This window comes from Euprymna scolopes, chromosome 24 (assembly GCF_053919585.1).
Source record: "Euprymna scolopes isolate OS-2025 chromosome 24, ASM5391958v1, whole genome shotgun sequence".
In the NCBI taxonomy this organism is placed as follows: Eukaryota; Metazoa; Mollusca; class Cephalopoda; order Sepiida; family Sepiolidae; genus Euprymna; species Euprymna scolopes.
The window spans coordinates 89908329-89926249 of record NC_136505.1 but is presented as its reverse complement, the minus strand read 5'-3'; the positions used below and the strand labels follow the sequence as shown (position 1 = coordinate 89926249).

General features: G+C 33.8%; 1 protein-coding gene across 1 annotated transcript; it reads left to right on the top strand.

Moving 5' to 3' along the window:
* The first annotated feature begins 5139 nt into the window (after nt 1-5139).
* LOC145246838 (uncharacterized) lies at nt 5140-17677 on the top strand. Its single transcript, XM_080108674.1, has 3 exons — nt 5140-5785; nt 14411-14506; nt 15798-17677. The coding sequence occupies exons 1-3, from the start codon at nt 5732-5734 to the stop codon at nt 16578-16580; spliced, it is 933 nt and encodes a 310-aa protein (XP_079964800.1). The 5' UTR covers nt 5140-5731; the 3' UTR covers nt 16581-17677.
* The last annotated feature ends 244 nt before the right edge of the window (nt 17678-17921 follow it).

Here is a 17921-nt window from a genome sequence, read left to right as displayed (position 1 = left end):
TTGTCTAATAAATTCTAAAAAAGGGATTAAATTAAAGAAAATAACAAAGTATATTATGTATTTTTAACTGGCCTTTCCGATGCAGCAATCGGATTTTAGAAAAAATAAATAACAAAGGAACAACAAACATAATTGCAAAAAACCCTTGTTCAAAATTATTGGCACGGCTTTGTTTTTCTTTTAGTATCAGTATAATATCAATCAATTTCCGGTTTACGTGCTTTCTGAACTTTTTTATAGCCATATTATGCTTGTTTAACGCTAATTCAGTGAATAATTTTTTTCAGATAATTTTTAGATAGCGATTTATTTAAACTATTATAAGTGACTAAATTATAATTTTCAATCGCCATGGTTAAAACTAAGGAACACAGCGAAGACGTCAGGAAGCTTGTTGTAGCATGCCATACCAATGGGGAGGGCTATGATAAGATTTCAAAGAAGCTAAACCTTCCCAAATCCACTGTTAGAGCCATAATAAACAAGTTCAAATCGCAAGGCCACGTTATGAGTTTAGAGGGTAGAGGGAGAAAAAGGATTCTTTCCCCAAGAGATGAACGGAAAATTGTTCGACAAGTAAAACAAAACCCAAGGATCTCTGTTGGGGAGATTGTTGATGAACAGAGCACCTCTGGAGTGAATGTATCTCGACATACAGTTGGTAGAGTTTTGAAGAGAGCTGGTTTAAAAGCATGTCGTCCGAGAAAGACTCCCTTATTGAAGCCTATGCACCTGAAAGCAAGGCTAGCCTTTGCAAAACGTCATATTGATAAAGATGTTGCATTCTGGAAACGTGTTCTATGGACTGACGAAACGAAAATAGAGTTATTTGGCCATAATAAAGTGTCTTATATTTACAGAAAATCTGGCGAAGCTTTCCTGCCTAAGAACACCATACCCACAGTGAAGCACGGTGGAGGCAGTTTGATGTTTTGGGGATCCTTTGCTGCCTCTGGACCAGGGCGACTTGTTAAGGTCACAGGTAGCATAAAAAAGGAAGATTATGTTAAAATATTGGATGAAAACCTGAAAGACTCTGCTAAAGAGCTCTCACTTGGTCGTCGTTGGTGGTTCATGCAAGATAATGACCCAAAGCATTCGGCTAAACTGACTAAGAAATGGCTTGAGGACAATCATATTAATGTTTTGGAGTGGCCATCACAAAGCCCAGACCTTAATCCAATTGAAAATTTATGGAGAACATTAAAATTGAGGGTAATGCAAAGGAAGCCTAAGAATCTTATTCAATTGGAAGATTATTGTCAGGAAGAGTGGGCTAAAATTACTACTGGAGAGTGCAACAACTTGGTTGTAAACTATGAAAAGCGACTGAGGAAGGTAATCAAGGCCAAAGGCTATACAACTGATTATTAAATAAATCGTGCCAATAATTTTGAACAAGGGTTTTTTGCAATTATGTCTGTTGTTCCTTTGTTATTTATTTTTTCTAAAATCCGATTGCTGCATCGGAAAGGTCAGTTAAAAATACATAATATACTTTGTTATTTTCTTTAATTTAATCCCTTTTTTAGAATTTATTAGACAAAATTTAACTTTTATTTTACCGTGCCAATAAATATGATCATCACTGTATATATATATTTATATAAGCTAGATTCCTGGTGCTGCCCAGTCGTATAATACGCTTAAATATTATATTTTAATTTATGTAGATTGCATATGTATTATATTATATGAATCAATCCTCTATTACGAGGAATAATTTGCCTGGTGGACTAGTTCGAAAAATAAATAAATAATATAATAATGATAATGCCGTTCATCAATTTCCGTCTTTGTTTAAATATTGTTTATTAACTTCCTAATAGTATTTCCGTTAAAATAATTAATGCCGACAATTGTAACTATTACCGCAAATCACATTTAAAGGTTTTAACTAATATAAAAAAAAGTATATCATTAATAAAACACGGCTAGATTAAATCGTACATTTTACTCGTCAAAACAAAAGATAATTGTAGATTCCATGAACAAAGTTTCTTTCTTAGAATTGCACGCCTGTGGAATTCTCTTCCTTTTGCCTGCTTTCCAGCTGACTATACTACGGTCGTCTTCAAGTCCAATGTAAACAAATTCTTGATGAGTCGTCCCCTTAAGTAATCCAATTTACCAAATTTCCACTACTAACAATTATTACGACATTGTCTCATTGACCACTGTACGCTTATTAACCCTTATCCTCGAGTGGCCTTCGTGCGTTGATAAGTGGCGATTAAAAAAAAAAGGATAGGACGCGCCGAGCAGCTCCTACCCAGATGTGCCAACAGTACTCCATTTTAGGACGTACTTGGCTCTTATACAGATCGAGGATTGCATCGGTAGTGAGATACCTACTAGAGCGGTAGAGTGATCTAAGCATCTTTCCAGTGATCTTGGCAACAGATTTGATGTGTGTGTTCCATTTCAGATCATCAGGAGTGAAAGTCAGTTCCAGAAGCTTGTCAAGCAGTTAGAAGACGTGTTCGTCAATTTGAGAATGGCGACGGAGATGCGAGTGTCAAAGCGCGTTCCGGCCGCCTATGCCCAGTCATCACTATCAAGTGCATTGAAAATGGTAGTGTCTATGTAAAAAAATTAAATTCTGTACAACAAAAGGTCGCTTCTTTTAATGGTACAACTCTCGTCTTCGTAGCTCTTCAATGTTTTTCTTTTGTTCTTTTTTTTTGTTGTTTTTGTTTTATCTTCAAATAGGATACATTATTTTTAGAACGACTCTTAAATACCAACAATTTGTGCGGACTAATATATTCCACACTGTCTACCAAACTCCAGCTCCCGTCCCATCGCTATAATTTTGTATCCCTCTACTTGTTTACACGCATCCCGTGTGCCACCTATTTAGGATGAAGCTGGATTCCCCACTATAAATTGACCCTTTGCCTAACTGTATAGTGGAGGATCAATTTTAAGTGAATTGACAATTTTGAAACATTGATATTTTTTTTTTTAATAGAAAGACCTTGTTAGTTATGCATAGTGCGCGTCCACGCACTTGACAATATTAACATACAGAAGTTTACATTTAATGTCAACAAGCATCTAGCTGCTCAACTCCCCACGGTCTCTTATGTCCAAGTGGTAGTGCGGCTTGTTTGATGTAAAAAAGAGTGTAAAAAAAATTGATATGTGCGTCGGGTTATGGTTAGGGTTAGTGTTAGGATTCACGTTAGAATTAATGTACTTATATAACCCCTACTTTCTCTCTCTCTCTCTCTCTCTCTCTCTCTCTCTCTCTCTCTCTCTCTCTCTCGCACACCCAAGGATCGAATTAGATGCACTTTTTTTATATGTGAACAACTCAGCTCCCTAAGAAGTAGTACTCTGGATTGAAACAAAAATATAAATTAACTCAGTCTAGAAGGATTTCTCATTCACTAACCAAGTACGGAATAGACTAAGTATAGTATCAAAAGAGATACTACACTTACACCGAGTCAAAATTTTCTGTACAAAATGCAGGATAAACGCTTCTGTGGAACGCATCGCGGAATTGCGGAAAACTATCTGCGTGTTTACGTGGAGGCAGAAATATAAAAGGAAACCTTCTTTTATTCTTTGAGAGAAATTTTGTGAATTTCATCTGTTGGTCAAAACGTTCGTTGGACATAGTGTCCGCCTACTGTATATATACCAAAATCGGTGCTTCAGTACTTCACGAAACGTGCTAGTTTTTAAATTGGTTTTCAAATTAAATTAATTTTTTAAAGTTTTACTTTTGTTTATTAAATTGTTAGGTGAAAGTACAGAATGGTTAACAGAGGACCCAGCCTCTTCCCCATGTTAAGAATGGGTTTCTAAATAATGAAGTTATTATTTCAGCACGGTCCGTAAACTGCAGTGCAGAAGTACCCCCAAAATTCACGTTTTTAAATACGAAACACTATCACGCCCCAAGTGAAAGGAATGTCCCTCGTCTTGGAGAAGCTCCATGTCTTCACATGCTTCTGAGACTGACCTTCACTCCTGATCTGAAATGGAACTCATACATCAAATCTGTTGCCAAAATCGCTGGTAAAATGGTTGGATCATTCTACCGCTCCAGTAGGTATTTCATTGCCTATGCAATCCCCTATCTGTATAAGACCCAGGTACGCCCTAAAGTGAAGTACTATTGCCACATCTGGGTAGGGCCTGCTCGGCGCGCCCTCTCCAGCCTTGCTAAAGTTGAAAACCTACTTTTTTACCTAGTAGGTGATGCCTGCAACCTCTTTTCTACAGAAGAGACGTTGAATGCTTGTATCTGCTTTATCGTTATTTTCATGGCAAGTACTCGACTGAACTCCAATCTATGCCCCCCTTGGCAAAATTTCATTAAAAAAAAAAACACTCAACTAGCTATAAACTCTATATAAGATTTCTCCCACTATCTGTACCTAACTCTAAACGCCTCTTTCCCAGAACTGCCCGCCTGTGTAACACTGTTCCGCTGGCCTGCTTTCCGGTTGAATACAACATGGTAGCCTTCAAATCCAATGTAAAAGTTATTGTTGAGTAGTCCCCACAACCAAATTCTACTTAATTTACACCATTAACGATTCATTATCTTACATTCATTAATCCTTATTCTCGAGTGGCCTTCGGTTCTTGATAAGTGGTGACTCCCAAATAAAAATAAATAAATATTTGTACAGACACACACCCAAACGCACATTCATAAACACATGCACGCACGCTCACAATTTGTTTTTGTTTTGTTTTTTAGGGAGAGGGGGCGCCAACGATATAAACACATACATAACAAGGCGCTCTCTCTCTCTCTCTCTCTCTCTCTCTCTCTCTCTCTCTCTCTCTCTCTCTCTCACCCCACCACGTGCCACAACCTGTTTACAGGCAACCGTCGCACTTGTTCTCACAGATACCGATGGATAGAAATGGTCGCGCACATACCCACACACATGCGCGCATGCACAAAACAACGCACCTTACATCTTATAGAGAGAGAGTAGGAGGAGGTATGAAAAGAAGAGAAAAAAAAAAGCTGGACACCTGAAGAAGAAAGAAGAGCTGGATATAAACTGGGGGTGTCGGTAACTGATGAAGGGAAGGAGTGTTAGGGCCGGGGAGGTGGCCCGTCGCCTGCCACAAGTCGTGATTTTTTTTTTTTTTTTTTGGTCTTTTGTTTTTGTGTTTTTTGGTCACACACTGTCGGTAATGCGCGTCATAAGGTGCCCAACAGTTTAGCGTGGGAAAGTGTAGTCGTACTGTTTCACACACAACCGCGGGAGAACAGCAGACCAGCTCGTGTCCGGGGATGGCTGGCGGAAGGGAGGAAGGGTGAGGGGTACTCCAATAAATATATGGGGGTCTCCCTGCCCGAGTTGGATTATTTCCTTATCAAGTCCTTCTTCGTGCTCATTCACTTTCTCTCGCCCTCCCTAAATACGCATATATAACTTAAAAGAAATCTTTTTCGAGAAATCGTCTCTTGTTCTTCCGCCTATGTTTACTTCGACTTTGCTGAGAGTCGGAGAGCACAAGACAACATACGGAAACACTGCTTTGCGCGTTCTTAAACCAACAATTTTGACAAAATAATTTAAAAAACAAACAAAAAAAACTAAACACAAGTCTTTATTTTCTTTTCAAAAAGAAATAAATACTTTGATATATTTTTATGCTTTTACAACTGTGGCGGAACCTTTATTTAAATTAAAAAAAAAAAAAAAAAATTTTAAGGGGTTGAAAAATTCTTCCCAATTTAAAAGTCAAAATGGTGGACGAAATTACAACGACGTTGCCCGGGAAAACCTCCACACATCGCAAGGTAAGTTTCTGTCAAATTTCAATTATCGAACATTTTTTTACAATAGCCCCCCCCCAAAAAAAAATGTGTTGAAAATAATAAATGTTACTAAAGGCAAGATAAGTTACTCTTCTATCTGCTGAGATAATTTTTGTTTTTACTTATTTTAAAGCGTTTATTAACTTAAAGAGATACTGGTAGAATATTAAATTTCCAAACGATTGGTGACATCCATTTAATGTGTTTCTACCAGTATTTTGCTTAATTTCCGATTTTTTTTACCGATTATCGACAGTAGTAATGATTTTAACAAAACCGCTAATTTGTTTTTCGTTAACTTAACAGACTGAACACAACTTTTTTATTCAAAGTGAATAAACGCTTTAAAATAAGTTTAAATGTGTTTTTCTCAATTTTAGATCGATAACACTAATCTGATCTATCCGTCTATCCCCCTCTCTCATATATATCAAGTGTGGCCGCAACGTAAAAAAAAAAAGAAAAAACGAAAAAAACTTGCAGTTTAGAAATAGATCACAACCTGTTGAAAATCAATTTCATTCTAAAGAAAGGACCATTTGAACACAAATGCTCAATATTTGTTCACGAAATAAAACAATATTACGAAAGAAATGCATTTGCTAAATCAAAACAATTATTGAATTAAAAATAAATAACATAATAGATAATTGGGTGCTAGTGCAGAGAGTGATCCATGCTATTTTTTAAATCGTATTTCCAAGTTTAATTAAAGTTTTATGATGTTTTTTAATTCAATTTAAGTATAGAATAGGTACAAAACACCCTCCCCCTCCCCATGTTAAGAATGGCTTAAATAATAAAGTTATTTACGTCCGGATCACTCTCTGCATTAGTACCGATAATTGATAAAATGACCTTTTTGAAAACCGATATGCAAAACACCCGAGATCAAGCATGCAGGGCGCTTTTTCGTTATTATAGCGCTATCCGAAAATCGAAATATTGAATTTCAAGCAAAACCATTGGCATCTATTTAATTGTCATCTCGAATTTAGTAACATATCCAAAATTTACGAAAAACGATTTGATAAAAAAAAATTAATGATTCATGAAATAGTTTTCGAAAGAAAATTCAAGTTAACATATAAATAAACAACATTAAGTCAGGGGAAATAACTCAGTCTGTCTTGTTGCAATTAATGGAGGATTTCGCTGATTAATGAAATCGTGAAAATACATGTTTTATGTAATAATGCAGTAATATTTAACTAATGGGTTGTATTACTATACACATAGATTAAAAAAAAAAACAAATATATAACAAATAAATGTTATCAAAGGCAAGATAAGTTACTTTTTTTTTATCTAACTAAATAAGTTTAGTGTTTTTATTTAATCTAACATGTTTATTCAGCTCGAAAAACATAGTGTTTACCGATGTATTGGAAAATTAAATATGACGCTGAACTCTGTTGAACACTTTAAGTTTGGGATAATGAGTTAAAAATTAAAAAAAAAAAAAGAGAGAGAGAGAACCATACAAAATATTGTTAGAAACTCGCTCAATATATGTTACCGTGTCAGTGTCATAGGCTGACATATATTCGGTGGGTTTTTAACAGTCTTTTTAGATTTGTTTTTAACAACTTGTTCGAATCTGTGTATACTGTATAGTAATACAAACCCGAATCGTCTAATAAAGATATTGCATCTTAGTTTTAGGTGTAATTAAACTTGAAATATGGTCTAACTTTCCAATATATTCATTTAGATTACACCAAAGCCGAGTTGGATGTTTGTTAATAATTCCTTCTATATTAAAAAAAAAAAAAAAAGTAAAGAAAAATCTGTATGATATGCGTACCTGTGGAGGAAAGAAAATACCATATTCCCAAAATCACGTAAACAAATCCAAGTTTGAAATGGCACCTCGTTAGTCTCTCAAGCCAAAGTTTTTTAGGTTAAATAATAAAAAAAAATAAATAAATAAAAAAAATAGCAAAGAATTAACGTAAAATCCAAATCAAAGTCTCCAGAAGTCCAATAAGCATTTGATTTAAAAATTCATGCAATTAGAGAATCGCCAACCTGATAGGTCCTGAACTGTCATCTAAGCTCCAGCCTCTGCTCCATCGACGAAATGTTGCATCCCTCTGCCTGTTCTACAAGTACTTTAATGGTGAATGCTCAAACGAACTACAAACACTTGTACCTCCTCGACGTGAATACCCCCGACAAACCCAACAAGCAGCTAAATCCCACCCTTCACAGTATATGAGTAAAAGGCGTAAGAAAGCCTTTTACTCCAATAGTTTCTTCCCCAGAACTGCTGGACTTTGGAACTCCCTTCCGGGATTCTGCTGTCCCAACTGTACTGACATGCAGAAGTTCAAATGTAATGTGAACAGACATCTTGCTACTCATCTCCCTTCATAATATCCCTGCAACTTGTGTCCCTGACAGTAGCACTCTACTTCAAAGTGGCACTGTGCCTTGTTTGGAGTGAAAATTGTTTTTTTTTTTTAAATAATAAATAAATAAATAAAATCCCAATTTTTTGGTTCGTTTGTGGAGGCTGTCATTTTCCTAAGGGAGATAACTCAAGTTTACCAAGAAAGTTGATCATGTTTTCATACGAGAATTTCTCGAAATTAACATTGTTTTAGCTTCCCAAATTCTCGTATCAACACATGAACGAACCTCTCAGTAAAATGGAGTTATCTCCCTCAGCACAATGAAAGAATCTACAAAAGAACCCAATATTTAATGTTTATCTATTATTGTTGAAATGCTGAGCACTTAAAAATGGTTTCCGATTTTTCAAGCCAATTAAAAACAAAGTTTTATTAATTAGAATTGTTTATAACTTTCAATATCATAAAACTTAATTGACATGATCATTTAATACGACAAACAAAAATGCTAAACCCTTTATTTAATTCACTGGGGGGGGGGGGCATGCTCTCGTTCCGTCAGCCATGCCTTTAAAACTCGTGGCATAATGAATAACGTACTGAATAAAATTTTTAAAGACTATACAAAATACTGTTAAAAATCCACCGAATGTCAGCCTATGTCACGGTAACATATATTGAACGAGTTTCTAATAGTATTTTGTATAGTTTTTTTAATTTTTAACTCATTTTCTCAAACTTACCGTGTTCAACAGAGAGTCCGGCGCCATTTTAAATTTTCCAATACATCGGTAAACACTGTATGTTTATCGAGCCGAATAAACATGTCGCATTAAATAAAAACACTAAAAAAAATATCTAGTTGAGTAGAAAAGTAACTTATCTTGCCTTTGATAACATTTATTTGTTATATAGTTGTTTATTGACAACTTTTTCGAATCTGTGTATAGCAATACAAACCCTACTATTTTAGATACCAAAACTGAAAAATATTCACATATATACATATGTTGCTTATCGTGCATTATTTAATAAAATTATGTTTATTTTTTTTTTATATCTTTAATATAAATTTATAAAAACAGGACCGAAATTACTGTTTCCGTTGTTTGTTGTTTTAAAAAAACAACTAATATTTAAGAAAATAAATTTGATTTAATTAACTTACCGTTTTCGCTGTTTGTTGTTTAATTAATAATTTGGAATTGGAAAATTTGGAATTGTTTATGTTTTAAAAATTTTCTTTTTTTTTTTTTTTTGCTAAACTTACTTATTTCACACGGTAATGGCTGCCATACAGTTTTAGACCATAATGGTAGTTTTTTTTTTTTTATTATTTACAAAAAACACAATAGCAGTTGTCCTACTCAGTGAATGTTCGTAATTTTTGGATATATTACTATCGAACATGACAATTAAGTAATTAATATAATTTTTCCTTAAAATGACATACTTAAAGAAAACAATCTGTCGCTTCTATCTCAACAAGCACCCTGGGTTATATATATATATATATATATATATATATATATATATATATGTTTACTAGAAGGTCACCTGGCGTTGCCCGGTCGTAATATACATAATTACCACCATTCTCAATGCACTTTTGCCAGGAATTCGATTTCGTATCTGTTTCTGATATAATTCCGTTGAACTTATGTATTTAATCAATTTGTATAAGAAACTTCGTAAATATAATCTTCATTTAAATCTCTCTATTCATAAAATTATTGGGGGTAACTAGTTTTTAAACCATCGTTTAATGCATCATGATTTGTTCATTTGTTAAGAACTTTAAAGCCAGAAATAAATTTGTATTCGACAGGTTAAATGCTTCCAAATCCCATTTCAAATTTCAAAGCGTCGCAAATAATCAATTCATTTTTTTTTTTTTTCATTATTAAAAAAACAATTAAAATGACTGATTCATTTTCGCTCTAACCGACAATTGCATTCTGGTCAACTTAATTTCCTAATGAAATAATTTTTTTAAAGTAAGGTTTAAAAAAAATCCTGTATTTTAATGCATTGACTTTTCATTTCGATAAATAATCGCTTCATAGTAAATAAAAACCAAATATTAACGAGTACGTTAGGTAGAGGTGAGGAATACTTACACGGATACGCGAGAAGGGGATCACACAATTTTATGAATATAGTAAACACGTCAGTTCCCAGCCATGTAATTTTATTTAAAAATGGTATGCTGAAGTCCAAATTCTTGCATTTGATATTTAAAATATCTCCAGGTACGTTTCAGATATCGAAGGCTCATGAAACAACCATTCTTTTATATTTTCAACTTTTCACAAAATATTAAAATGGCTGACTTGTGTACGAAGAAACTGAAATGCATTGTGGCGGGTTTTATTTTGCAACTGATTGTTTATTTTTAAAAATAGGATTTTAAACAGTTTGTTTTAAATATTTGTTGAATTCTTGATTTCAATAATGTTTCAATACGAAATGAAAAGAAATAGCAATATATAAGTTGCACAGAGACGAAAAACACATATACACAGGCATGATGTGGTCACATGATTTTATTAAGTGGACCTGTACAAGAGTGCCCACCCCTTAAAATGCGTTTGTTTTTTTATTCACTTTTTTTAAATTGGTTTTTTTCCGATGATTATCATAGATTACAGACTTAAACAAGTATCGTATTAGCAGAAAAAAATTAAAAAAAAAAAACAATGCTTTTAAGAAGGGAGTCCACTTTCTAGTTATAGCATTCTTATCACGTGACACGTCGGTAAAAAATGCATAGTAAGTCAAGTAGCATTTTAATTAATTACTGTTAATATCGATATAAATATTGCATATATAGACAAAATAATTCAATAAAATTATAAATATATAACACAAAAAATTAATTCATTATGAACTGTTTTAAAAATTAGTTACGCTGTCTAATAATTGGTTTTGGGACGTTCGTACTAATATATATATATATATTATATTATATATATATATATATATATATATATATATATATTATATATATATATATATATATATATATATATATATATATATTATATATATATATATATTATATTATATATATATATATTATATATATATATATATATTATATTATATATATATATATTATATTATATATATATATATATATTATATATATATATATATATTATATATATATATTATATATATATATTATATATATATATATATTATATATATATATTATATATATATATATATATTATATATATATATATATATTATATATATATAATATATATATATATATTATATATATATATATATATATTATATATATATATATATATTTTATATATATATATATATTGAAAATACCGCGTTGTATTATTATTATTATTATTATTCGTCATATCGTAAGATTCTATTGTTGGCATTGGTTTCCCCGATATTTTTGCGGTCAGAACTCTTTCTAGAAAAGCATCGGGATCACGATAAGTTGCAAACATCTTACGTGGCCTGCTTCCCAGCTGACTACAATTTGATTGTCTTCAAGTCCAATGTAAACAAGTTCTTGATGAAACGTCCCCCTATGTAATCCAACTTACAAAAATTCCACTACCTATGTTAAAAACGCTATAATCACATTGACTAATATATACCCATAAACCCTTATCATCCGGGCCTTGATTCCTGTGTAAAACAAAAAAAAAAAAGTGATTTTTTTGTGGAACGAATTGGATTCGAACTTGGAACACCCAGGTTGTCAGTCCGGCCCGTTAATTATTTGCCCGCCGTCATTTTCCCTGTTATATTATTGATTTAAATAAATATAATTCGTTTCACAGTTGTTCTATTAGATTTACCGATGCAGACAATGGAAGCGTTCCTAAATCTCTAAGCACATTCCTATGGAGGGGGGGGGTGCTATGAAAGCATAACCCACCCTTAAAACTCCAAATATATCTATTTTGAAAAGTTTTTAATATATTTTTTAGGATACACAATGGATATTGTCTCGAATCTCTACGTTACCCTCTATGTGTTGAATTGCCTTCGCGCCCCATCTCTAAGCAACCCACGGAGACGGACCCCTCCCTTAAAACTTCAAATACTTACATCTGATCTTAATGTAATTTAAACCAAATTTAGACACGGGTTTGGTGGGTTTTCCAATGTTTCAGCTTCTTCTGACTGCTAAGATTAAGAATCCCCTTCCTTTTATCTGTTTCCCTGACTGCACTGACATGCAGAAGTTCAAATGTAATATAAACCAGCGTCTCGTTTTTTTTCCACCTAAACATGGTCACAAAAAGTATCCCCTTATGTCCAAGTGGCGATATACCTTGTTTGGAGGTAAAGACGATTAAAAAACAAAAAGTTACCAGCGTTGAAGCATCTGGACTGGTTGCACGTTGGACTTTCGATTTTCAGCGAAAAAAAAAAAAAGAAAAAAAAGAATTTGTGCTTGTAGTTCCAATTTACTTATCTCTCCAAAGAGGGTACAGTTAGACACAAGGTCGGTTTTTAATGTGGGGAAAATCCAGCTCACCAAAAAAAGGGCGTTCTGGATAGGTACAAAAATTAAAATTGTCTCAGTCATGAAGGATTTCTCCTCCATTGCCCGAGGACAGAAAAGGTGAAGTGTAGCATCAGAACAGATATCAGTTAACTGAACAGAAAAATACTTTCACATATTTTTTTTTTTTTTAGATGAACGATCAATGTTATTATTTCTGAACAACCTTTATTGATAATCATAACCAATGTCTCATTTCAACTCTTTTTGCTTCAAAATCAAAACGATACGTTCTTAAAGCTAAATAAGAAAAATAGACGAAAAGCTAAATATTTTGATTTAATCGACTTAAACTAAACGGCTTAAGATCAACAATCGATCTTTTGTAAAATGTGCGAGAAAATCAAGCGAAACGGGTGAGACTTATCAACGGTCTCTGATTTTTAATGTCCAAATCAGTCATGCAGATCCTTGCGTCACGGTGAGATTCACCAAGCTAGATGTGTAACAGAGCGTATATGAGCGCGTATGAAAATAGCAGCAGCTGCAGGATGGATGGCAAGCGATTGGATTACCAGCAGGAGCAGTGTTTGAACGCGTATGCAAATTGGCGGCTCGCGTCTGAAGAAAAAGAAAAACGGACATCACGTGGTCAGAAAGATGTCGACGCCGAAGGAGACGGGCGTGTAAAGTGAAGGCGAGAATAGGCCGGCTGTGGCCAGCGTGCCGTCGGAAGAAAGAGAAACGCGTGCCAGTTAGATGGACATGTAGCAGCGAGAGACTTTTTAAGTGGTTTCGAGACGTAAGAGTAACGGCAATAAATGCTTTTGTTAAAAAGGAAAAAAATGCCGATCCAGATTTATTTATTTATTTATTTATTTATTGTTTGTTACTGCAGCGCTACAGATGACATTTCTAAACACAAATATGATAACCATTACCAGCTAAACGGAAATTTTCACAGACAAATTCGATTAAGATTTCAGGTGTAGCTATAATCGCAGTCATTTGAGAGAGAGAGAGATGGGGGAGAGAACTAAATATGCGTACTTCTGGGTGGAAGTAGGTGGATGGGGCATGGAAAGATAATTCACTGTACATGCGTTCGGCCAATGAGTTGAGGTGGGGAGATGAACAGTTTAATCCAGTGGTTCTCAACCTTCTTTTTATCTTGCTGGGCCCCTTCATAACTATTGGTCATAAGACAATCTTCTATTTTTCACTAATATAAATTTTGAGGTTTTAATAATCAAAAAAATATATAATTAAGCTTTATTTTTAAATGAAAACTAATTTAATGCAAATAAAGTATTTTACAACAACTATATATATATATATATATATATATATATATATATATATATATATATATTCGCCTTAAAGTTAGATTAAGTAGAAAATCGAAAATACCATAAATTTAAAAATTAAAATTATATACACGTGTTTAGGCTGTGTCACAAACAGGAAGTCTCCAATGATACGTAGTGGGTAAGCTGATAAAGTCTTTCTCTTGTTTCTGAACTCAGAAGGATAATGGCCGTGTGAACTCAGAAGGACAATAGCCGTTTCTTTCTTCCTACGGTGAAATGCATAGGGAAAGAAGACGCGTGAATTATATTTCCTAAGATTTATATATTTCAAATAGCATTTCTATCGACTGATTAAAGGCATAGAATATTCGTTACTTTTTATTATTTTTTTCTGCTTTTGTTTTTATTTTCTTGTAGAAATAACGTTTTTTTTTGTGTTTGCTTACAGATCAACAAACTTATGATGGAAAAGCGTCGGCGGACGCGCATCAATAATTGCCTTGTGGAACTGAAGACGTTGGTATTGAAAGCACTGAAGAAAGATGTAAGTATATATAGTCTTTGAAGTTTTTAACCTTTAAAACTAATATATATATATATATATACATGGTTTACTTATTGTTACCTGCTACAGTTTGCCTTTTCTCTCTCTCTCTCTCTCTCTGCCTATCTATTGATGTCTTATGTAGCTGTTTATACAATATGTACGTGTCTCTTTCCTCTCGCACTATTTCTTTTTCAACTCCTCCCCTCTCTTTCTCTCTCTCTCTCTCACACACACACACTCTGTATCTATATATTTTAACATTCTCTTTATCTTTCTCGCATACACGCACGCATTTTTTCTGTATTTGTATATTTCTCCCTCCCCACTTTCTCTATCTATTCGTCTCTCTCTCTCTCTCTCTCTCTTATATATACGTGTGTGTGTGTGTGTTATAGATAACAGTATATGAAAATAAATCATTCAGTAATATCGTTAACAGCGGTTTGAAAAGATGAAGAAAATCCGGTACGTTTTGCGATAAAAATTACTGCAGTCAATTCTCAGTAAGCGAACTCGTAATTAAAATGAGGAACATAAAAACATTTTTAAAAATGCAAAAGCCAAGAAGTGTTTACTGATGGGTAATACGAACTAGGTTTATCAGCGTATTAATAAAGACGTGTTCATCCTTTATTGTTATTATTTACACATATTTTATGCATCTGCTTTTATTTTAACTATTGTTATTGTTTTTTACTTTCCAATCTAGCCCTTACTCATTAAACTCTATGACTAATGATTCTTTTATTAACGTATCTTCCTTTTATTTCGCCATTGGCCTGCTGGCTGATGATAAAACTCTAATAATTTTCCAGACAAAACAGACCTGGGCGTCCGCAGCTTTTGATGTATTGATCAAATTATCACAGCATATTTTATTTAAAATGTGAAAATGTTTTTCGATTTAGTTTTTTGTTTTTGTTTTTGTTTTTTTGTTTGTTTGTTTAACAAATACTGATTTCGCCCGGGAAGGTTGTTTATAAATATACTATTTGAATACGATCTATTTTATTAAAGCGTAAAATTTGCAATACGAAAACGCTTTTTGCTTGATTTTCTTTGAAAAATTACTAATTCCACCTAGGGAGATTATTTGTGAATACATTATTTGAATGCGATTTATTTTATTAAAGCGAAAGATTTGTAATGCTAAAATACTTTTCACATTAGTTACTTTGAAAAAAATACTTATTCCGGCTAAGGAGATTATTTATGAATACGTTATTTTGCATACAATCAATTTTGATTAAGTGAAAGATTTCAATGTGTTTTTGTTTTGTTTTTTTAGGGTGAACAATTCTCCAAACTCGAGAAGGTTGACATTTTGGAAATGACCGTTAAATATTTACGCTTCCTGCACCAACAATCACAAATAAACATCACGACCGACTCCCTTGGCAGCAAATATCGCCTCCCTATGGACGTTTCAGCTGAAGTGATACAGTACATGAACAGCGAAGAGGTCCGCAGCCGCCTCACTGACCCGTTGAGTAAGTGTTCTCGAGTACCGAGTACCTCTCCATCAACCATGGGTCCCGCCAGCCCTCCAACACCAATGCCAGCCCACCAACAACCGCAGCAGCTTCCCATTCATCGTGGCGTCGATCCTGTACGTCACGGTGCTCATCAACTGGGCGGTGTCTTCATAAAAAACACTGGTCATCTTATGGTCCCGATTTCAACAAAACATTCCGAAAATAGCCTCATGATAGCCACGAGCGAATCGTCCTACAAATCCCTGACAGTCCCGTACGTATCTGCACCTTCTGCGAGTCCGACACCCTCCACTAGTGCGGCGCATTCAACGCAACACGTAGTCAGCACACGTGTCCCATCCGTATCGGCAATCAGCCCGGCTAACTCTCCCACCCTTTTACAAATGAAAACCCTCGTGACGGAGAATAGTGTCGCCGGTGGTTGTTATGTGTCTGCTGTGCCGCTCTACCTGGGTACAATGAACACCGCCAGTCACTTAGCCCCTACGTTAAGCGGATACTACACTTCACAATCACCAAAGACAAACAATGTACAAGAAAATGAAGAAAATCTTCCAGTGTGGAGACCTTGGTAATAATAATAACACCAACGATGGAAGGAACGCCATATGAATCCAAGGGTACTAAAACTACAAGAAATCTTATAAACTGTGCCCCCCTCCAAAACATTAAGGCATCAGATACCACACAAAATAGTTATGAAGATTCAAGGAAGATGAAAGGAGCGAGGAAGGAGAGCACTAGCCAGACCTCCACTGGATGAGTACGGACAGTATTGCGACCTCGTCAGTGGGGCAGGGTTGTAAGTTTTTACAAACAACGAAACAAAAAACAAAAAAGATAAACAGAAATGCATTATTTTATCAAATTAGCGAAGATGATAATTTCAGAAAATTCTCAAATTCATGTGAATTATCTAAAAGAGTTGCCTTCTAATGAAGTCATCATTTTTTGACGTCACCCGAAAAGGAGACGAAATTGCTAATCTCAAAGAAGCCATATTAAAATAAAACCTAAAATGTATGCATTATCTTAGAAATAAGAAAGTAAAAATTTGAGAGAGTAAAGACAATTTTGCTTATAAAACTATTGCTTTTTAATGACGTCATCCGAAAAGGAGACGAAATTGTAAACCGGAAAGAAGCCATATTGAGAGAGTAAAAGACAATTTTAAATATAAACAGGCAGAGTTAAACCGGAAACCAGACTGCTGTATTAAATGATTATCTTTGTGCGTTCGCAACCTGAAGAAAAAATAACACTTATCGATCTCAAGTGTTACGAATTTTGATCTGAAAAGACGTTTATTGTTCGTTTTGGATGTGATTGTGTGTTCTGTGAACTGTGATCGGATTTCTTTGGAATGATTACTGGGTTTTATTCGATCTGTTTTTTATCCTATTATTATTGGGGTGACGGGTCTGACGAACAAAAGGGAGCTGCAGATTTGCCAAAAATAAAGAAGAAATCACCTGTAAATGGCTATTGTACAACTTATTTTCTAAAAACTATTTCTTTTATCGTTCAAATATTGACATTTTATGGCGAAAGGCTGTGATATCGGTCCATTTCTTTTACTAAACAAAAGAAAATAACAAAAAAAGACAAAGAAAAAATATACAAAACAAAGCAATAAAAACAAATTTTTTACCGAAATCATTTTTTCCAAAAATAATTGTTTTTGTTTTTATTTCTATTTTTTTTCTTTTGACAAAATTATTTTCGTTTTCTGTGTACATTTATGTATTATGTCGTTAGAGAATGCCGTTGGTTAGTTGATTTCCTTGCCCAATATTTTAGATTTTATATTTAAGGCGGACAGTTTCCTATATGAATTTAACACATTTTTGAAAATTTATCGTAGAAAAAACATGTAACTAGTTTTTATTTATTTACTTATTTATTTTATTTACTTA